General features: G+C 44.6%; 2 protein-coding genes across 2 annotated transcripts in view; one reads left to right on the top strand and one right to left on the bottom strand.

The window, feature by feature from the left end:
* The window catches only part of LOC110070414 (zinc finger protein RFP), a 61,070-nt gene that overhangs the window by 15,437 nt on the left and 22,736 nt on the right, over positions 1-22,897 (bottom strand). The window lies entirely within an intron of this gene.
* LOC110070412 (E3 ubiquitin-protein ligase TRIM39) lies at positions 1,262-20,986 on the top strand. Its single transcript, XM_020778084.3, has 7 exons — positions 1,262-2,934; positions 9,237-9,332; positions 12,102-12,332; positions 12,991-13,013; positions 15,762-15,880; positions 16,617-16,649; positions 18,318-20,986. The coding sequence occupies exons 1-7, from the start codon at positions 2,536-2,538 to the stop codon at positions 18,833-18,835; spliced, it is 1,419 nt and encodes a 472-aa protein (XP_020633743.3). The 5' UTR covers positions 1,262-2,535; the 3' UTR covers positions 18,836-20,986.

Genomic DNA, 22,897 nt, shown 5'->3' with positions numbered 1-22,897 from the left:
ATCATAAAGAATTCTTCAAATCTGTTATGAAACCAGGCCAATAAGATTATTGGACTACTGAATGACAATGAATTTGGAAGAATTTTGAAGGAGGAGTTTGAAGAAAAGCTAAATGAACCTTTCCATTTCCCTTCACTGCTGAAGTTACAGGGGAAATATTCATCCCTCATGATCCAGGCAAGATAGGAAAAAGGTGCTAAAACAAATAGTTGCCAGGAGTCTCTAGACCTTCTCAGCAGATTCCAAACAGGCACATGCCTACATTCGGATCACATTCACTCGTGGTTTCTTCAGGTTGCTTTGGATTGTTCTGGTATTTCTTGTTACAGATCTGAAGAAAGCATCCTGGTATTAGTGTTTGCATAGGAGGGCATTTGTTGCTGGATATCCACTTGGTCGTCTCAGTACTGCCTGCCCATATACATCTGGAGTTGCTTTAGCCTTGCCAATACAATTACCCTTCTGAAGTCACTTAGTGCAACAGGATCATGGCCAGTGATGATAACTGTATCACATTGCACTTGCTCTGGTAACTCAACAGTGGTGAAGGTGGATCCTTCTTTACACCATATATTAAGTACAGTGGTGCCTCGCTTAACGGCGATAATCCATTCCAGGAAAATCGCTGTTAAGTGAAAACATTGTAAAGCGAAAATAAAAAGCCTATTGAAACGCATTGAAAACCTTTCAATGCGGTCCAATGGGCTTAAAACTCACCGTCCAGTGAAGATCCTCCATACAGTGGCCATTTTCGCTGTCTGTATAGCGAGGAATCCGTCCCTAAACACAGCGGGGAGCCATTTTATTTACCCAGTGGCCATTTTGAAACCCGCGATCAGCTGTTGAAAAATCATCATTTTACGAAGAATCGGTTCCCGAAGCAGGGAACCAATCATCGCAAAGTGAAATTCCCCCATTTAGACAATCGTTTTGCAATTGCAATTGCAATTGCGATCGCAAAAAGATAGTCGTAAAGCGGATTCGTCATAATGCATGGCAATTGTAAAGCGAGGTACCACTGTATCCTGGGTTCTGCTTAGTAGACAGAAATAGACAAAGAAGGGAAGCCGCCTGCATTCCTTTACTTGCAAGTAACTAGCAAAAAGATTGTCGTAAAGCGGTTTCATCGTAATGTGGGGCAATCGTAAAGCGAGGCACCACTGTACAGCTTCTGATTCTATAGAGAAGAGCCTTCCTTCTGATAAAAAAGCCAAATATTTATTTGAGACCTCTTTCCTTAGGAATTATACAAACAGGCCTAAATTATGCATGACCTAAAAGAGACCTACAAATGAAGGAGTCTGGCAAGGCTGTCTGTTAGCTGTCTGTTAAGGGCTTCTTTCTCCTAGTTGCTACGCAACATAATTAAAACAATAAAGGTTATTGATCAATAAAATACATTGTCGCATAAATTTCAGCAATTACAACACAGGATAGTAAAACTAAATGATGGTTGCAAAGGCTACAACCTTTGTGCACATTATGAGGTAAGCAGGAGGTGGAATTGAAGGAGTGCCACATTTATGGCCATCTTTCCTCTCCTCTATAGAATTAATTCAAACAGAAGCTGGGGTGGGGTGGGGGGGGATATTGCTTTTGCCAGCAGCAGGAACCCTCTTTCTTTCCTCCACCCATCTCTGGTACCATCTAGAACAAGAAAATAGAATGAGGTGTAAGATGCAGCCCTGTCCATTTCAACTGCTTGCTCTTGAGGTGCAGGTTATGCCTGCCTTAGGTTCACGTGCTCCAGCCTAGGACACGGTCAGCTGTCTAGATTAGGAATTAGGTTTTCCCACTAGTGTATTTTCTAAATAAATCTCAGTAAACATTTTTCCTTCAAGCTTAACCGCTTCCTGGTTTATTCCTCCAGAGAACAGAAAGAACCAAGTGCATTTTAATGCCCTCAGGAATCACTGCTGTACTTACTCTGCTAATGTTCCCCTAACAGGGCTCTCCCACAAACACAGAAAACCCCAAGATGTATTCTCGAATATGCCGGCCACAGAGACTGGCGAAACGTCAGGAAGAACAACCTTCAGAATGCGGCCAAAGAGCCTGAAAAACCCACAACAACCATCAAAACCCCAAGAACTAATCCAGAGGATGGCCATAAATCAGAAGCAATGAGAGGGCACAGAGTAACAGCAATCCTGAGGCATATGCACTGCATGGAGTGTGAAGTTGCACATTCAGCAGGAAAGGAACACAACCCTGCCCTTTAATCTTTTGTCTAAAAGGAGGGAAAGAGGTTATTCAGAGTCCTGAAATGGTCTCTGAATGACTCTGAGGCCAGACTAGGTTATAGTCAGCTAGCATCTCTTTCTCCTTCCCTTCATTCACTCCTCTCTTGGTCTATTTGTCTTTTCAGAATAGCCTTCTTTCCTGTGATTTTTCCTCCCCCTCTTTCCACCTTTTTCTCATGCTGACGATTTCCTGCTGAGAGATTTATAGGAAGAGAAAGCCACATACTTGAAAGCCTGGAAAGTGAAACTCACTTCTGTCACTACGTACTTGACTTCTTGTGGGGGACAAGGTATGGCTGCCGCTTCCCTGGAGGGCCTCTGCGAGGAAGCCACTTGCTCCATCTGCCTGGAGTATTTTGAAGATCCCGTCACCCTTGAATGTGGGCACAATTTCTGCCGAGCCTGCCTGACCCAATGCTGGGAGGAATTGCAAGAAGGTGTTTCCTGCCCTCAATGCAGAGCAAAAGTCCGAAAGCACCTGTTCTCCAATTGCCAGCTGGCAAACATGGTGGAGATCGCCAAGCAGCTCCGTCTTCAAGAGGAAAGGCGGGGAGTTTGCGAGCAGCACTGGGAGCCCCTGAAGCTCTTCTGCAAGGATGATGAAGCCCCCATCTGTGTGGTTTGTAAAGAGTCAAAGGCGCACCGGGATCACCTGGTGGTTCCTCTGGAGGAGGCGGCCCAGGACTACAAGGTAGGAAGAGTGCCTGCAGAAATGAATTGGGGTCGGGGAGTGTGCTAATGATACCTCTGGATTCTTGACCGGACATAATTTTAAAATATCTTATCTGTAATACTTTTAAAGAAATACCAGGTTTAGGATTTGGAGAGGGAGATAAGTAGCCCTCCCCCCCGCCCCATTACATGGACACCAATGCTAAGTAAGGAGTAGACCTTTGGTCTAGATGGGCGGGATATAAATCCAATAAATACAGTAAATAAATAAAGTACTGTGGGAAGAAATCACCATGGATCTGGAGCAGAATGGGAACGAGTGGTGGATCCTGCCTGTTTAACTGAAAGCACAGACCACCACTTTGGTCTTCTACAAGATTCATAGAGGCCAGCAAGACATGATTTCCACTGTGTGGTTTTCCTTACGAATGAATTTATGTGAGAGAAGATTTGGTTCAGCCTTTGTCGACGCCATACCTTGTCCTGCCGCCTTCGCCATCTTTGGAGACAGTGGTTTCCAGCTTTCCTCCCTGGAGCCAGGCTTGCCATCTTTGAGCATGTGCTCGCCTCTCCACTGATTGCAGGCACATGCGCAGAAACAGTCAGCGGAGAGTTGGTCAGCATCTTCTACAGAGAGAGAGAGAGAGAGAGAGAGAGAGAGAGAGAGGAGAAAGGTGGTCTACTACTTTTTTTAAAAAAGACCTACCTCTCAGCTGAGCTGGCCAGTCTCTCTCTCTCTGTATGTGTGTGCAATCGGTTTCATCGTTTAACGAGGTAATCGTTAAGCGAGACACCACTGTATTTTTGTTTATTTTCAGCAGGAAAGAAGCAAAAGTAAATGGACGCAACTCTGCCAGAACGAGCGGAGGAGAGGCATAAGGTGTTTACACAGAATATACATTTTATAAGCTTAGATAAAAACGGGAGGCAAGGGGATGTAGAGAAGGAGGGGAGAAGGGAGGGGTTGCTGGTGCCTAGGTTCTTTGTGATCTATCAAGCTCTCTTATCAGCAATCAAGGACAAATTCCTTGTTGTAAGCCGCCTAGAGTGGTCTATCGACTAGATAGGCGGGATATAAAATAAATAAATAAATAAATAAATAAATAAATAAATAAATAAATAAATAAATAAATAAATAAATAAATAAATAAATAAATAAATAATAAAGCTAGTTACTTGAAAGTAAAGGAATGCAGGCAGCTTCCCTCCTTTGTCTATTTTTGTCTACTAAGCAGAAACATGATACAGTGGTGCCCTGCATAACGAGCGATTCGTTTAACAATGAATCCACATAGCGATGTGTTTTTTGCGATCGCATAACGATGTCTTTAATGGGTAAACATCGCATTGCAATGATCGGTAAGCGTTTCGCTTACCGATTTTGGCATTGCGATGTCTTTTTAAACAGCTGATCAGCGGTTCCAAAATGGCCACGGGTAAAAAAAATGGCTGCCTGCTGTGTTTTCGCACCGTTTCCTCACTTACCAGGCAGCGAAAATGGCGGCCACATGGAGGATCTTCGCATAACCGTGAGTTTAAAGCCCATAGGAACGCATTAAACGTGTTTTAATGTGTTCCTATGGGCTTTTCTGAAAGGGACGTGGTGGCGCTGTACCGCAGAAGCCTGTGCTGCAGGGTCAGAAGACCAGCAGCCGTAAGATCAAATCCACGCAATGGAGTGAGCTCCTGTCGCTTGTCCCAGCTCCCGCCAACCCAGCGGTTCGAAAGCATGCAAATGCAAGTAGATCAATAGGGACCACCTTGGTGGGAAGGTAACAGCGTTCCGTGTCTAAGTCGCACTGGCCATGTGACCACGGAAGATTGTCTTCGGACAAAATGCTGGCTCTATGGCTTGGAAACGGGGATGAGCACCACCCCCTAGAGTCGAACACGACTGGACAAAAATTGTCAAGGGGAACCTTTACCTTTACCTTTTTATGGCCTTTTCTGCCTCGCATAGCGACGAATCTGTATAGTGATGATTTTTTTGGAACAGATTATCGTCGCTATGTGGGGCACCACTATATATATGTTGCACATTTTTGTAGCAAAGCAAGTTACAGGGGCAAGGTGGCTGCTGTTAGGCTAAGTTCTTCTTTTATATACTGTAAATGTGTTCATTTGACTCGTTCAGTATTGTACTCATTCATCCTGTTAGCTTTGCCTACTCACTTAAATACTGTATTTTAATTGTTGTAAGACACATTCGGTCCTTTTAAAGGAGAAAAGTGGGTTTAAAGTATTTTAAATAAATAAATACATGCGCTGATAAAACCATGATTTTTGCAGCGAAGTCTGTGGGCATGGATGGGGTTTATGACTGGGCAGTGGTTTGGGGATGATCCCATGTAAAAAAATTTATGTGTATCCACGAGGATCTTTGTCTTAGATCAGTGTTTCTTCACCACTGCAAAGGTATGAGCAGTAGGACCCATAACTTCTGTCATGTCATTTATGGGCTTAAACTGGATTATGATTTGGGGAAGGCCTCATGTAAAAATCATATGAATCCATGAGGATCCTTCCATGGTATTGATGTTTTGTACCATAGCAATCCCTTTCATGGATTGCTGCCTTGTCGTGGCGAAGGGGCTTGAGTAACTCAGAGAAGCTATGGGCTATGCCGTGCAGGGACACCCAAGACGGACAGGACATAGTGGAGAGTTCCGACTAAACGCAATCCACCTGGAATAGGAAATGGCAAGCCACTCCAGTATCTTTGCCAAGAACGCCCCATGATCAGAAACAAAAGGCTAAAAGATATGACGCTGGAAGATGGGCCCCTCAGGTCGGAAGGCGTCCAACATGCTACTGAGGAAGAGTGGAGGACAAGTACAAGTAGCTCCAGAGCTAATGAAGTGGTTGGGCCAAAGCCGAAAGGACGCTCAGCTGTGGACGTGCCTGGAAGTGAAAGGAAAATCCAATGCTGCAAAGAAAAATACTGCATAGGAACCTGGAATGTAAGATCTATGAACGTTGGGAAGCTGGAGGTGGTCAAACAGGAGATGGCAAGAATAAACATCGACATCCTGGGCATCAGTGAACTAAAATGGACAGGAATGGGCGAATTCAGCTCAGATGATTATCATATCTACTATTGTGGGCAAGAATCCCGTAGAAGGAATGGAGTAGCCCTCATAGTCAACAAAAGAGTGGGAAAAGCTGTAATGGGATACAATCTCAAAAATGATAGAATGATGTCAATACGAATCCAAGGCAGACCATTCAACATCACAATAATCCAAGTTTATGCACCAACCAGCATTGCTGAGGAGACTGAAATTGAACAATTCTATGAAGATTTACAACACCTTCTAGAACTGACACCAAAGAAAGATGTTCTTCTCATTCTAGGGGACTGGAATGCTGAAGTAGGGAGCCAAGAGATAAAAGGAACAACAGGGAAGTTTGGCCTTGGAGTTCAGAACGAAGCAGGACAAAGGCTAATTGAGTTTTGTCAAGGGAATAAGCTGGTCATCACAAACACTCTTTTCCAACAACACAAGAGGCGACTCTATACATGGAAATCACCAGATGGGCAATATCGAAATCAGATTGATTATATTCTCTGCAGCCAAAGATGGAGAAGCTCTATACAGTCAGCAAAAACAAGACCTGGAGCTGACTGCGGTTCTGATCATCAGCTTCTCATAGCAAAATTCAAGCTTAGACTGAAGAGATTAGGAAAAACCACTGGGCCACTCAGGTATAATCTAAACCAAATCCCTTATGAGTACACAGTGGAAGTAAAGAACAGATTTAAGGAACTAGATTTGGTGGACAGAGTGCCTGAAGAACTTTGGATAGAGGCTCGTAACATTGTCCAGGAGGCAGCAACGAAAACCATCCCAAAGAAAAGGAAATGCAAGAAAGCAAAGTGGCTGTCCAACGAGGCCTTAGAAACAGCAGAGAGGAGAAGGGAAGCAAAATGCAAGGGAGATAGGGAAAGTTACAGAAACTTGAATGCAGACTTCCAAAGAATAGCAAGGAGAGACAAGAGGGCCTTCTTAAATGAACAATGCAAAGAAATAGAGGAAGATAACAGAAAAGGAAAGACCAGAGATCTGTTCAGGAAAATTGGACATATTAGAGGAACATTTTGCGCAAAGATGAACATGATAAAAGACAAAAATGGGAGGGACCTAACAGAAGCAGAAGACGTCAAGAAGAGGTGGCAAGAATACACAGAGGAATTATATCAGAAAGATTTGGATATCCCGGACAACCCAGACAATGTAGTTGCTGACCTTGAGCCAGACATCCTGGAGAGCGAAGTCAAGTGGGCCTTAGAAAGCCTGGCTAACAACAAGGCCAGTGGAGGTGATGGCATTCCAATTGAACTATTTAAAACCTTGAAAGATGATGCTGTTAAGGTGCTACATTCAATAGTCCAGCAAGTTTGGAAAACTCAACAGTGGCCAGAGGATTGGAAAAGATCAGTCTACATCCCAATCCCAAAGAAAGGCAGTGCCAAAGAATGCTCCAACTACCGTACAATTGCACTCATTTCGCACGCTAGCAAGGTTATGCTCAAAATCCTACAAGGTAGGCTTCAGCAGTATGTGGACCGAGGACTCCCAGAAGTACAAGCTGGATTCCGAAGAGGCAGAGGAACTCGAGACCAAATTGCTAACTTGCGCTGGATTATGGAGAAAGCCAGAGAGTTCCAGAAAAATATCTACTTCTGCTTCATTGACTATGCGAAAGCCTTTGACTGTGTGGACCACAGCAAACTATGGCAAGTTCTTAAAGAAATGGGTGTGCCTGACCACCTTATCCATCTCCTGAGAAACCTATATGTGGGACAGGAAGCAATAGTTAGAACTGGTCATGGAACAACTGAGTGGTTCAAAATTGGGAAAGGAGTACGGCAAGGCTGTATATTGTCCCCCAGCTTATTTAACTTATATGCAGAATACATCATGCGGAAGGCTGGACTGGAAGAAACCCAAGCCGGAATTAAGATTGCCGGAAGAAACATCAACAACCTCCGATATGCAGATGATACCACTCTGATGGCAGAAAGTGAGGAGGAATTAAAGAACCTTGTAATGAGAGTGAAAGAGGAGAGTGCAAAAAATGGTCTGAAACTCAACATCAAAAAAACTAAGATCATGGCCACTGGTCCCATCACCTCCTGGGAAATAGAAGGGGAAGATATGGAGGCAGTGTCAAATTTTATCTTCCTGGGCTCCATGATCACTGCAGATGGAGACAGCAGCCCTGAAATTAAAAGACGCCTTCTTCTTGGGAGGAAAACGATGACAAATCTTGACAGCATCTTGAAAAGCAGAGACATCACCTTGCCAACAAAAGTCCGAATAGTCAAAGCTATGGTTTTTCCTGTCGTGATGTATGGAAGTGAGAGCTGGACCGTAAAGAAAGCTGACCGCCGAAGAATTGATGCCTTTGAATTGTGGTGCTGGAGGAGGCTCTTGAGAATCCCCTGGACTGCAAGGAGAACAAACCTATCAGTTCTAAAGGAAATCAACCCTGAATGCTCACTTGAAGGACAGATCCTGAAGCTGAGGCTCCAGTACTTTGGCCATCTCATGAGAAGAAAAGAGTCCTTGGAAAAAACCTTGATGTTAGGAAGGTGTGATGGCAAGAGGAGAAGGGGACGACCGAGGATGAGATGGCTGGACAGTGTCTGCGAAGCAACCAACATGAATCTGACACAACTCCGGGAGGCAGTAGAAGACAGGAGGGCCTGGCGTGCTCTGGTCCATGGGGTCACGAAGAGTCGGACACGACTAAACGACTAAACACACACACACACCATAGCAATGATTATTGTGGTGATTTCTGTGTTATAGTCTGTGGGCATAGATGGTATGATAGTGGTTTAGAGAGGAATGTATCTAAAAATAATATAAAATCGTGAGTATCCATGCCTTGGATCCATGTTTTTTGCACCACTGCAAAGCCATGTGCAGAAAGACCCATGATTTATGTGGGGTAGTCTGTGGACATAGATGGGATCTATGATTTGATGTTGGTTTGACAAGGATCCTACAAAAAAATCATATGAAATCAGATGGGTTCATTATTTTTCTTTCTTCCAGAAGAATTTAACGTTCTCACATTCCCACAACGATGTCATTTTCGTTTGAAACAAGAGGAGCAGCCTTTTGACCCCCCAGGGAGAGCTTCACCCCAAAATTTCAAGGAGGGATGATTAAGGGCATGGACGAACCAATCTGGAGGGTGTCGTGGGCTATCCAAGATGAAAGAGAGCCCTTCCCTCCTTGAGTAGGGAGCAAGCTTGCCTTTGCCTCAGTTCTCCTTTGAATTAAAAATGGACTTCTCTTTTCTCTTTAGGATCTGATCTCTGTTCTCATGGAACCTCTGGAGGAAGAGAGAGCAAAAATCCTAGCCTATAAAGCAGAAACAGCAAAAGAAAGCCAAGAGTTACTTGTAAGTGTCACTATATCTAAAAAGGGAACTACTTCTTAAATCAATGTGGAGAAAAATGTAATATAAAATGGAAAGCAGCCAGTGTCGTGAGGCAGCCCTGCTTCATCACATACAGTAGTACCTTGGTTTGTGAATTTAAAGCGTTCTCCAGGACGTTTCATATTGCGAAAAATACATAAACTGAAATGCAGTTTCCCATAGGAACGTATGCACGGGATGGCGCTATAAACCTCCCAGGTGCAATGTATGCTGGGGAAATTTGCTTCGTTTTGCAAAAAAATATATATCGTAAACTGAGGCATTATTTTCAATGGATTTTCCTTCATAAACCGAAAATTACGTTAACTGAGGCATTCGTAAACCGAGGTGTGCCTGTACTGTATCTCTTATTTAGAGTTGCCTGATAAATCATGGTTGTTCTTATGTGCTGAGAAATTAAAAACTGGGTATTTCTCTTGTTAGTCACTTCCTGTAGTTCAATCACTTAGAAAGAGACTTAAAACTCTGCCCTGCGCATGTAGTCCCTGTGAAATATGAGAAGTCCTTACTTAGAGACGAAATTGTCTGGGCACTGTGACTCAGCATGGTAGACCCTGGTGGGTTTAATGAATAAATAGGCTTTCTGCCTTTGCTATAGCGCTGCCCCCATTGTCTCTAAAGGAAATTTTAGAGATTGCTTACTCATAGAGTAACCATAAATTGGAGGCAACTTGACAGCACATGAGATCAGAAGCACAGGGTATATCCAATGGTATCAAAAATCAGAATGATATGCCAAGTTTCAGGATGTAGAAAAATGTAAATAATCTTTATTTTGATTTTAAAATGCTTAACACGTTTTGGCACACGGCTTTCTTCAGGAGCTATATATAAAAACAGTATTGTATTAATAAACATGCACCCAGTTTTTTCGTATGAATTCTTTACAACACAATGTTTCTAGTAGTAATAGTCTTCCAATATGAATACAAAAATGAGCATTAGTTAGAGACAGTTATGGTTGTTGTTTACGGATAATATGGTTACTCTATGAGTAAGCAATCTCTAAAATTTCCTTTCCTCAACAGTCCTACTCAGCTCTTGTAAATTCAAAGCTGTGGCTTCCTTGATGGAATAAATCCATCTCATATTTGGTCTTCAACTTCTGCTGCTGCCTTCGGCTTTTCCTAGCATTGTTTCCAGAGTACAGTGGTGCCCCACATAACAAGCGCTTCGTTTAACGACGAATCCGCATAGCGATTATTTTTTTGCGATCGTTTTTGTGATCACATAGCGATGTTTTAAATGGTAAAACATCGCTTTGCGATGATCGGTAAGCTGTTTCACTTACCGATTTTCGCATAGCAATGTTTTTCGAACAGCTGATCAGCGGTTCCAAAATGGCCACCGGGTAAATAAAATGGCCGCTCGCTGTGTTTTTGCCCGGATTCCTCGCTTACCGGGCAGCGAAAATGGCGGCCGCATGGAGGATCTCCGCATAACGGTGAGTTTTTTCCCCATAGGAACGCATTAAACGGGTTTTAAGTCATTCCTATGGGCTTTTTTGTTCCGCATAGCGACGAATCCATATAGCGATGATTTTTCCGGAACGGATTATCGTCGCTATGCGGGGCACCACTGTATCTTGCCTCCTTCAAGACGTGTGCAAAGTAGGACATCCTCAGTGTCAACCTTTTTGCCTGCAGAGTTAGCTCAGGATTGATTTAACCTAGGACCTACATGCTCATTACCTTCTTCTCTAATATAATCCCTCATCTTTTCTGAGTTTCCTACATTTACCACTACTTTCTAACCAATCCTTTGTCTACTGCTCTAATTCAATAACATTAAAGGTGTGCATCCAGGAAGAGGGTCAGATCATTAAGAACAATTAATAAAAGAGCATTTGAAAAGTGGTTCCTTTTAGATGAAGGGGTGGGCCAATTGCAGAAGACATGGGATGATACATACCTGCTTCTGGACTTTGGAAGGCTGCCCCCATTTCTGCACCCCAATCTGAAATATATTTCTTAAATTTTTTTAGCAACAATAGCTCTGTTGTATTCTAGTGCATTCCAGACATACCAGGTACAACCTACTGGATAGTCTATGAATCCATGCAGGTCGAGCCAGTATAGCTATCATATTTTTCCATGTATAAGATGATACTTTTATATAAAATCTTTAGACTAAAAATTGAGGGTCTTATACACGGAAGTAGGGGGAAGGGATCAAAGCGCTGCAGGATCGCAGCCCTTTGATCCTGCAGCCCTTTGATAGCTGCTTTCCCCGCCACTTCCTAAGCCCCATGGGGCTAATGAAGTGGCAGGGAAAGTAGTGATGAAAGGGCTGTAGGATCAAAGGGTTTATGCCCCGTGGGACTTAGGAAGGGGGGGGGGGAAAGCAACCATGAAAGGGTTGCAAGATGAAAGGGCTGTGATCCTGCAGCCCTTTCATCGCTGCTTTACCCCACACACATACACTTCCTAAGATCGCTGCTTTCCCCTTCACTTCCGCCCTTTGATCCTGCTTTTGCAGGGCATAGGAAGTGGAGGGGGAAAGCAGTGATCAAATTTTCTCATTTGGGATTGGAAAAGTGGGGGTCGTTTTATGCATCAGGTTGTCTTATACATGGAAAAATATAGTAATATTGAGGGATTAGGGGAGCGGCAGGAAAAGAACATCTGGAGGACAAATATTATCATTGTTGGAGTGCGATCATGTACATCCACCCCTCACAGACCCTGCCATCAGCCTCCTTTTTTCCTCCTGTCTGCCTCCCTATTGCAGAAACGAACAAGAGGAGAGATGGAAAAGATAAAGGAACATTTCAGAGAACTGGTCTCTTATTTGAACCAACAAGAAAAGCTTCTTCTGGCCCAGTTGGAAGAGGTGGAGAAGGAGATCACAAGGGAAAGGGACGAGCATCTGGCCAGACTCTCAGAGGAGCTCTCCTCTCTGGGAGGTCTCATCCAGGAGGTGGAGGAGAAGTATCAGCAGCCCCCTGGGGAACTCTTGAAGGTAAGAACAACAGAGGTAGCCCAGACTGCTCTCTAGGGGGGAGATTGGCTCTGAAATACTTTTGTGGCCCCACCTACGGAAAAAATCAACAGATCTAGTTTGTACAGACAACCAACTTTAGTTTTTGCAGGAGCATCAAAATGAAAAAGGGCAGTGTGTTTACCTCGGTGTGGACTAAACACTTCTGATTGTCATTTTTCTGCCTATCCTTTTAGTTCCAGACCAAGCACTCTTTACGCCCCGTTCCTGAGCCTTCCAGAAAGAGCAGGTTGGCCCTTTTTTGGAACCAGGGCAGTGGAGTAGCTGGTCTTATCCAGCAGGGCTTTTCTCATTAACAGCTTGAGGGTTGAAACTGTTCTCACTGATGATGTGGACACACAGAGAGACCACTTTAAATGGTGATGCTGCCTTCTGAGAATATTCTGCCCCAAAAGAGACTGCGCACAGAAAAACTAGCTCCCACCTTAACCCTGATCCTTGAAATACCCCCTCACTCTACCCCTTTCCCTTGTAACAGTTCAGAGGCAGACATTGTATGTTCTCCTCCTAAATGGGTTCAACTTACAGTGGAATAAGGAGGGCCAGTTTGCCTCACCACAGACCTACTCGGGAAAGGCCCTGAGCACTCTTTTCTTTCTCTCTCTTTTTTCCCCTCTAGGATGTCAGAAACTTCTTGCAAAGGTAGGTGAATCTGCTCATTTTGATAATGCTGGGAGGGAGGGGCCTTTGTGGAAGGGAAAGAGTCTTGTACTCTCCTGGGGAGATGATGTTGGCCTCCGCCATCCCAGAGATAACGACAACGGTATGATCATGAGTGTCCCATTCTTCCACCCAGGGGCACTACCAGGGCACAATCTTTCTTTTCTTTCAGGGCTGCTTTCTGCCCTCTTTGTTCTTCTGACTCATTCTGCTATATCTTTAAAAATAACAGTCATGAAGGTGCTTATAAATGTCTCAATGCATGTTTATTTTTGAACACCTATTGCTGGTAGGATCCTGTGGAGGTCATTAGTTCTGAGTGTTGCCAAAAGTTGCAAGTGGTTGGCTGAACTCAGGAAAAACAGTAAAACATACCATAAGCTCTTCCTACACGGTACAAGGCAAAGAAAATAATAACAATACAGCCCTCGACACTAAGCCACTATCGGCACTTGCCCCAACTGCAACCACAGGCTGTATCTGACTCCGTAAAATCCATTTTTTTTTTGCCATTTAGAAAATGGAAACAGAAATTGCCAAAAGGAAGATTTTGACTTTGGGATTTCTTCATTTCTTGTGGTGCATGCGTGTGCGTGTGTTATTCAAAACTTTTACACCAAGAGAAGTGCCACCACCTTGGTTTAAACCCGTCCTCAATCTGAAGGAAACCTGAGGCCCCCAGGCTGCTCCCCACCCTATGCCAATTCTGGGCTTTCTCAGAACCACAGAAACCCAAGGCTCCCGGCTCTGAGTAGCTGAGCTGAGCAGCTAGGAGACTGGAGTTAGCTGGTATCATGTTCCATATCACACTGAAGGCCAACATGGGTCTATAAAATACATTACAATTGTTAAAAAATAAAGATTTGATTACATATGATTGAAAGAAGGTAGTACGTATGGAATGAAAAACAACTCCAACGATTTAGAAAGCAACTCTGGAAACACATAAAAGGCAAGACTTACAAAGCAACACAACTCAAAAATATAACCAACTTCCTACTCTAAGTAGCCCTATCTCTCTTCTTAGGACCCAGATGGGAATAGCAAAAACATCCCACAGTCTACCTGCAATCAGATGGTCAATCCCCGAGTAAAAAGCCATTATCGAAGCCTTCATATTATCCAGGAGTAGACCCCAAACACTGGGTCGAGGGAATGTTGAGGAAAACTACATCACCCTCCAGCTACTTAAAATCATTTACTCCTTACCCCTCCCAACTGGAGAAGCACAGCTCAACCACTTAGCAGTTAGACATCCTTTAAGGCAGTGGTCCCCAACCTTGGGCCTCCAGGTGTTCTTGGACTACAACTCCCAGAAGCCTTCACTTCCACCTTTGCTGGCCAGGATTTCTGGGAGTTAGAAGTCCAAGAACATCTGGAGGCCTAAGATTGGGGACCACTGCTATAAGGTATTCTGACTTGCTTAGCCATTGCAGCTAAAACATACATGGGGAGTAGAGATGGGTACAAACCTCAGTTTTGAGAATTGTGCTGGTTCATAGTCATGGCACCGGCACCACAGGTGCTGCATGTTCCCTTCCCCCACCTCTCTGGCCACATGCCTGTGAGAATGCACTCCTCTCCTCCTCTTCTTCAGCTGTTTGACTAGCCTCCCAGCAGGAGCACAAGTTTGCCTGTCCTGCCTCCTTGTCTGGGTGGGTGATCTGGTCAAACAGCCAAAGGAGGCTGGAGGAGAGGAGTATGCGCTGGCTCGTGATTGGTCGGGGAGGCCAGAGAAGGAAACGTGCAGCACCTTTGCTGTTGCGCATACAAACCAGGATGAACCACTGAACTGAGGTTCGTATCCATCTCTTAATGGGGAGTGAACTGAGGCCTGATTTTACTCTGAGCATCACAGGTATTGGTGTTGAGGTGTTGGATCGAACATCTTAGATCCTCAACAAATTCCCCAGAATAGAAACTACAGAAATTGACCATTTTTGAGGAACAAAAAGGAAAAACACACATTTTCTTTCTTTCTTTCTTTCTTTCTTTCTTTCTTTCTTTCTTTCTTTCTTTCTTTCTTTCTTTCTTTCTTTCTTTCTTTCTTTCCTTTCTTCCTTCCTTCCTTCCTTCCTTCCTTCCTTCTTTCTTTCTTTCTTTCTTTCTTTCTTTCTTTCTTTCTTTCTTTCTTTCTTTCTTTCTTTCTTTCTTTCTTTCTTTCTCTCTCTCTCACTCTCTCTCTTTGTATTCTTACACTTAAAGAGCCCCGGAGTGGCCTAGGGGGCTGCAATAACAACACTAATTTCTGTGCGCAGCCTGGAGATCACATGAGGCCTCTGTTTGCTCTTTTTGACCCCAAGTGCCCAAATTGAAAACAACAACAACACCACAACAACCCAGTGGGCAGTGGCGGCGGAAGTGGTGGCGGAAGGGGGAATCCTGGGCATGGAGATGCCTCCAGAACCCACTCTGGATCTGCCACCACTTGTGTCCAACCCCACCACTAACTATAGCTGACCTGACCTGCTGCCTGTCAGGGTGCTAGCACCACGGCTGCAGCTGCCTCCTCAGGTTTGGCTGCCCGGGGTAGCGACTTTTGGCTCGCATGCCCAGAGAGGGCTCTGTGTGCCAGCTGTGGCACGAGTGCCATAGCTTTGCCATCACTGCTCTAGGTTGTCTGCTGTCCCACCCCCAGCGTTTCACTCAGTGCCTTTATTTTCCTTCATAAGGGAATTCTGGTTTGAATTGGATGGGTGGTAAAGTAACCTTGCTCTTCTTTCTCGTCAGGTGTGAGAAGAAGGAGCCCTTTCAGGCTTCTGTGCCTTTCCCTCCTGAGCTGAAGTGGAGGTTCTGGGACATCTGTGACAGAAATGCCTCCTTGGCTGCCACAGTGAAACAATTCATAGGTAAAGTGGAATGCCTGCATCATCTGATGCTGGTCCTAAAGGGCACATGATTAAATACAGTGGTGCCTCACATTACGACAATTCGTTCCAGCGAAATCGTTGTAGAACAAAAATATCGTAAAGCGATTTTAAAAAGCCCACATAAATGCATTAAAACCTGGTTAATGCATTCCTATGGGCTGGAAACTCACAGTCCAGCGAAGAATCTCCATAGTGTGGCCATTTTCGCTGCCTGTGCAGCGAGGAATCCGTCCCAGAAAACAGCGGCCGGCCATTTTGTTTATCCGGCGGCCATTTTGAAACCACCGATCAGCTGTTAAAAATCATCGCTTTGCGAGAATCGGTTCCCGAAGCAGGGAACCGATAATCGCAAAGCGAAATTCCCCCATAGGGAACATCGTTTTGCGATTGCTTTTGTGATCGCAAAAACATTGACGTCAAGCAGTTTCGTGGTTAAACGGAGCGCCCGTCTTGCAGGGCACCACTGTATAGTTTTTATTTTGGTACCACCACAAATTACAGTTTTGTTTGAGTTGATATTTTGCCTTCCCTGACAAAGATGGCACAGGATATTGGCATCAAAAGCTTGGACTATTTTAATAATAAACATGAATTGACATGACTAGAAACCCATGAGTTGTTTATACAAATTTTGCATACAGTATATTTGTGGGACAGTATTTTTTGTGCAGAAGAGGCTGTGCTGCTTAATCATTAAATCTTTTTACTTTCACAGCTACTTTGTTACCTGGATCCCAATTACAGAAAGGTACGTTTCTGACTGGTCACTACATTTATGGAAGGGAGGGGGTGCCTCTTGGTTTGAGGTTCTTTACACATGCAAGAGGCTAAATCAATTGCTAGTCCCATCAGGAGGAGACTTGTCAAATCCATGGCTCACTCTTTCTGCAGCTGTCTAGAAAGAGAGAGACTTCCCCCAAGCAGGACTGTGTGTTACTCATTTTGCACCAGCTGAGCCTCTGGCCCTTCCAGGTGTGGCAATGGTGGTGCCATGAAGGGAGAGAGGGGACCTGGGCAGGGAGATGCCTTCCAGCCCCACCTGAGTAATGGACGAGGAAGGCAAGAGTGCCAAAAAGATGAGGGAGGCGAACCAGAGAGGGGGTGGGGTATGGGGCAGGGCCTGTGGGGAAGTGTTTATTGGGGCTTGAGGGGAAGGGCTGTTAATAGAGATGGGGGATACGAATACCCCCGCACAGGTGGAGATAATGAGGGTCTGGCCGTCTGGGGCCAGACTGCCCACAGACTGTTCTGCTGTCACCGTGGGCTCTGTTTCCTTCCTGCTGCTCCAGAGCTTGTGGTGGATTAGCCACTCTTCGACCTGGCAGAGAGGGCTCTATGACATTTATAAGGAGATACCCAGATGAGTTTGGAAATGCTTGTCACTGATTGTATGGTTTAATTCTGTGATTCACTCTTTACTGGGATAATCTCAAAAATTTATAGACCTCTGAGGCAAAGAACAGAACTCTGTGATTCATCATATCTGACATTATCCCAGTGTAGTGGACTTAGTGGACTCCTTCCCCACAAGGCAGGGCAGTCATGCCTGAGAAGAACGACGTGAAAGGGGGTGATTCCCTCCCTTTCATCTCACCCACCATCACTGCAAAGTCTTCCCCTTGTGCCAGAACTGCCAGAGCTGTCCTCGTTTGCTGTCTCCTTACTCACTGGTATACCAAGTAAACCATATTCATAAATTAACTGGGTAAATTTACACACAAATCAACTAGCAATCCAGAGACTTGTGTGGACCCTTCTCACAGAAGAATAAACATCCCCCAGTGTGAATGGAAGGATCACCTCAGTGGGAACTTTTTTTTAAAAGATCACATTGATCCTTTTAAAGTGGGAAGCAGATGGCTGCAAATTCCCCTGTTTGATCAGGCCCTTAAATACAGGCGCCAAAGAGAAACTGATATAAAACCCATGTTGTTATGTAGAACTTACAAATGAGATCAGTCAGACATCTCATCAGAATGCGATAGTTCATTCTTGACAATAATCTTTCCTTCCCAGAGACTTGGAGGAGGAGGAGGGCAGGATTCACACGCAGGGCCACCCCCACCACCTCCCTAGTAAACAATGGCTCTAACAGGTCACATAACAGGGATGGAGAAACAGAGACTAGACTCCACCTCAAACCCAGATGCCAGCTCTGTCCATGGATCTGCTCTAGCAGGAATCTAGAGCAGTTCAGGATAAAATTAATCTGTCTGCCTCAATGATACCCAAGCCTTTATTTTTCCCTGTTTTTATTATACAGAATGCTTTCCTTGTATATCTTGAAAGAGCATAAAACGGCTGCTTGTGCAAAACTGCTGTGGTGTGTTAATGACAGAGTCACGCCACTGTGATTCTTCCATGCCATTCTCCTCACCATGTCTTTGGCAACTTGTCTCTCTTTGTTCCCAAACAGCAAACGTCACTCTGGATCCAGAAACAACAAATCCCTTCCTCATCCTGTCTGAAGATTGCAAAAGTGTGAGAAATGAAGGCAGATGTCAAGATTTGCCCGACAATCCTGAGAGATTCGACACATATCTCTATGTGTTGGGGTGTGACGGATTCAAAACGGGGAGACATTACTGGGAAGTCACTGTGGAAAGTGAGGAATCTTCCGCTGTGGGGGTGGCCAGAAAGTCTGTACAGAGGAAAGGTGGTGTTGAATTGAGAACTGAGGAAGGGATCTGGGCTGTGGGGGGATGTGAAGGTTGCTACTGGACCTCCGACTTTGCTGATGAATATTTTCTTCCCCTAAGTAAGAAGCTGAGAAGGATCCGGGTGTCCCTGAACTGTGAAGGGGACCAAGTGTCCTTTCATGATGCTGACACAGGATCCCATCTCCACACCTTCTCTGGAGCCTCTTTCTCTGGGGAGACCCTTCTCCCCTTCTTTTATGTGGATGAAAACGCCTCCCTCACAATCTCCCCTTAGGTCCAGTTACTAGGTGGGTTAACCAAATAGCCAACTAAGAGAGAAAAACAAACTGACACTTACAAGGTCTTTGAAAGATTTTATTGTGTGCAAAATGGGAGACACACCAGGTCTTGTTGACAGAAAATAATGTGTCTCTCCAGGCAGAAGGTTCAGTCTTATAAGTTTCTAGTCCCCCTTCCACCGTGACACTTTCAGATGTGAATTTCCCGCCAGACAGATCTTCCAGCTGCAATCATCCTAGTCAACATATTGAAACAATGAGGTCTCCTAGTCCCTCTTTTATATAAGGCTCGGAGACACCAGAGCCAGGAAACCATAGGGATTGGGCTAAAATTGTCATCTTTTAGTTTTACAGAGGAAACACTATCTCTAGATATTTTCACATTTTTAGGCCACAGAACTGGTTTGGCTACCTTCAACACCCCCACCCACCCCCAAATATACACATCTCCCCAAGAGTCTTTGCTAATAGATACAGTGATATGAATACCAATATGGTTTCCTACATAAAATGCAGGATTTTCCTTAACACTCCGCAACCCAAGAAGCTTTGCCCATGTGATTGGATGCCCAAAGCGATAGCTTATTTTCTTTTCATGTCTTGAGGTTGAAAAAGCTTGCATTTTCCCCCCACACCTCAGATAATCCTTTTAGCAGTAAAATAAACTTTCCAGGCCTTCCCCAATGACTAGGGTATTTATGTCTTCTGTGTAATTTTGATAAGAGGAGTTTGAAGCTATATTTCTGCCATGTTATCTTGGGGCATGGCTCACCTTTAGGCTCTGGAGGCTATTCCTTCTTCCCCTCTGTTCTTTACCTATGCTTGTCCTGGACCACTTAAAACAGTTTATGATGGGCATATGTTTCGGCGAGAATGAGACTCAGTCTGGTCCTCCACTTTACTGAGCCTGCACAAGAAACATATCCAGCGTATAACTCCAAACAGTACTGGTATCACACCAATTGGAACAAGCCAGATGATCACAATGGAATGCATCAGCATTATTCTGAATACCCCATCAGCTTGAGTGGACCAGCCAAAGAGTAAATCCCACTGTGAAGGAGACGCATGTGTCAGTGAGCCGTCCATAGTAATTGAGGCTATTGAAGAAGAGAGAGAATGTAAGAAAAGTGATGAAGAACCAGAGAAGGCAAGGTTGACAGTTATAACGAAGTTGGGATAAGTTGAATCCAAAGAAAAGGTGGGAAAGATCGAGGTTTGTCTGGTAGAAGAGGGCAAGGGTGGAAAGGAGGCGGAGCAGTTGACAGTTTGGGTAAAGGTAAAGGTTCCCCTTGACAATTTTTGTCCAGTTGTGTTCGACTCTAGGGGGCGGAGCTCATCCCCGTTTCCAAGCCATAGAGCCAGCGTTTTGTCCGAAGACAATCTTCCGTGGTCACATGGCCAGTGCTACTTAGATACGGAACGCTGTTACCTTCCCACCGAGGTGGTCCCTATTTATCTACTTGCATTTACATGCTTTTGAATCGCTAGGTTGGCGGGAGCTGGGACAAGCGACGGGCGCTCACTCCGTCGCGTGGATTTGATCTTACGACTGCTTGGTCTTCTGACCCTGCAGCACAGGCTTCTGCGGTTTAGCCCACAGCGCCACCACGTCCCAGTTTGGGAGGATATAAATGAAGAGGGTGTGTGTTGGTTCAGCTCAGTAGTGGCAGAATACGAGAACAAGAGATTTGAGGCATGAAAGAAAGCCTTTGAGAATATAAGAACCCAGGGGCTCTTGAGAGATTTCCCTAACTTACAAATAGGAGGGTTGCTACCTGAACCGGGCGCAGGAGAAGAAAAGCCAATCCAATATATGACGAGGGAATGGGCTGTAATCGTGGTGCCTAGAGAATTAGAACTACAAAGAGAAGTGGAGATCGCGCACAACCAGTTCTACGAATGTCCTGACGAGAGAGGCTGGATTCGTCACGCCTGTTGTGGGACTATTTGTGCCCTTCGGAGCACTCCTCCCCGGACACCTGACTACAAGGAATGGTGTGGGAAAACTCCATTGAGTCCCTGGGTCTATGGAAAAAGTTTTCGTTCTGTGAGTTGTGGCTTGTTGCCCGAATTGAGGTTGTTTGATTCCATAAGTAATGTGCCGGAGGAAGAAGGTGTTAATAAAAGTGATCGTTCAAAAATTATCAAGATGTCTCCCTTTTTATTTCCCGCGGAAATGGAGGAGCCCCCAGTGAGAATAAGGAACCCATTCACACCCACCAAGTGTCCTCTTATAGAGCTACCAACTTACAGATGGCATCCAAATTCCTCTGAAGCTATTTGGCAAGCGGTCCATAGTTTCTTAAGGGTGAGAAGGATGGTCTAGGTGAAAAAGAAGATAACGGGATAACTTGTAATTACAGAGATATTACAGAAGCACTTATTCCAGGGATGATAATGCGAAAGACAGAGGTACCCCTTATAATCACACATTCACATCTGGGTCTGAAACACACTATTCCTCACCCTGTGTTTACAACTGCAGAATCTTTTTCAATACTGACATCAAATATACATTTCAATCCATTGACATTTGGGGGATAAAAGCACAGATTTGTCGCTGTTCCAAGTGCAATTAAGCCACATATCCGTTCACAGAAATCCGAGCAAATGTCCATTTTAATTCCCACAATCTCCTGTAGTGGGACTTCAAAACATCCATTGGATAGTTGGCTCATAAAGGCAACATTCAAATCCAGTGTCCAGAAATATGGGCAGCACATCAAGCCTGGCTTGTGAAGATATTCCTAGTGTACTGTGTGTGGAATTTCCTGCCCTTTCTCCCTGCCTTTTTGCCTTTGGAGCTCTCAAAGGGCTTCCTCCGATGTCGGGGGGGGGGAGCCCTTTGAGACCTCCGAAAGTAATGTTTTGAAATGCTAAAACGGATTAATTCCATTCCCATGCATTACAATGGAAAATGGTACTTTGACTTATGAATTTTCGACTTACAAAACGGGTTCAGTTTGTAAGTCGAGGTACCGCTGTATAAATGAATGGAGTGTGGAAAGAGCTTCCATCAGTGCAGCACCCTTGTTGTTTATTTAGTCGTTGTGTCCGACTCTTCGTGACCCATGGACCAGATCACGCCAGGCCCTCCTGTCTTCCACTGCCTCCCGGAGTCGGGTCAAACTCATATTGGTAGCTTCAGTGACACTGTCCAACCATCCTGTCCTCTGTCATCCCCTTCTCCTCTTTCCTTCACACTTTCCCAACATCAGGGTCTTTGCCACGGAGATTTCTCTTCTCGTGAGATGGCCATGACAAGGCAACCCCTTTGCCATGACAAGGCAGCAATCCGTGAACGGGCAGCACCCTTAGTTCCCCTCAAAGGACTGACATTGGAGAGGAATCCGATGAATTCATTGCATCTGGATGTATCTTCTCCAACTGCAGGGATCTTGCTCTGCATGAAGGAGGGCACCCAGAGATGAAACTATAGAAGCTGCATGGGATGTAGAAAGAGCTCTAGTGGAAACTGTATTGAAAGGGGTGAGTGTTTAACTCAGTTGGGTGGAAAAGGCTAATGTTTAAATAAGTGGAATGTGGTGAAGCATTCTCTTCAAGGAAAAAAAAAAGTCTGTCTGTCTGTCTGTCTTTCTTTCTCTCACTCACCCATCTGGCTGCCAGGGCCACTCTGGGTAGTTTACAACAACAAACAACAATAATAACACAATAACAGAGAACTCTATTTGACCTCAAAGAACAGAATCAGAGAGAATGTGTAGGTGTAGGGGTTTGGGTAGGCGTTTGCTAGAAAAGCTACTGTGTTCCATTCCCTTTCATATCCCAAGGAAGGCGAAACTCTGGATAGGAAAGATAAGATATTTTGTTCGAGAGCTGCCTTTTTCTTCGGAGAACACAAATAGAACATCTTTGTGAAGATCTCTTTTAGTCATTTAAAATTAGATAGGAGAAGAACCTTGTGTCTGGAACCATTGTCTTAAGTTAAAAGTGTTTGAAATCCTGCTGGACATGGTATGGCATGTCCAAGCAGTCCATGTGCCTCACTGTACAACCAGCTGTGCCATTAAGTATATGTTTTGTTCACACAACAA

The sequence above is a fragment of the Pogona vitticeps genome, chromosome 2 (assembly GCF_051106095.1).
Source record: "Pogona vitticeps strain Pit_001003342236 chromosome 2, PviZW2.1, whole genome shotgun sequence".
NCBI classification, from domain to species: domain Eukaryota; kingdom Metazoa; phylum Chordata; class Lepidosauria; order Squamata; family Agamidae; genus Pogona; species Pogona vitticeps.
Note: the sequence above shows the minus strand (reverse complement) of the source record. Positions and strands in the feature narration are given on the sequence as shown.

Bases quoted from the DNA above. Each gene is read 5' to 3' on its own strand.
- LOC110070412 (XM_020778084.3), top strand. From the start codon at position 2,536: ATGGCTGCCGCTTCCCTGGAGGGCCTCTGCGAGGAAGCCACTTGCTCC. The intron at 9,333-12,101 runs GTAAGTGTCACT...TCCCTATTGCAG, and splicing joins AAGAAAGCCAAGAGTTACTT to AAACGAACAAGAGGAGAGAT. The intron at 16,650-18,317 runs GTACGTTTCTGA...GTTCCCAAACAG, and splicing joins TGGATCCCAATTACAGAAAG to CAAACGTCACTCTGGATCCA.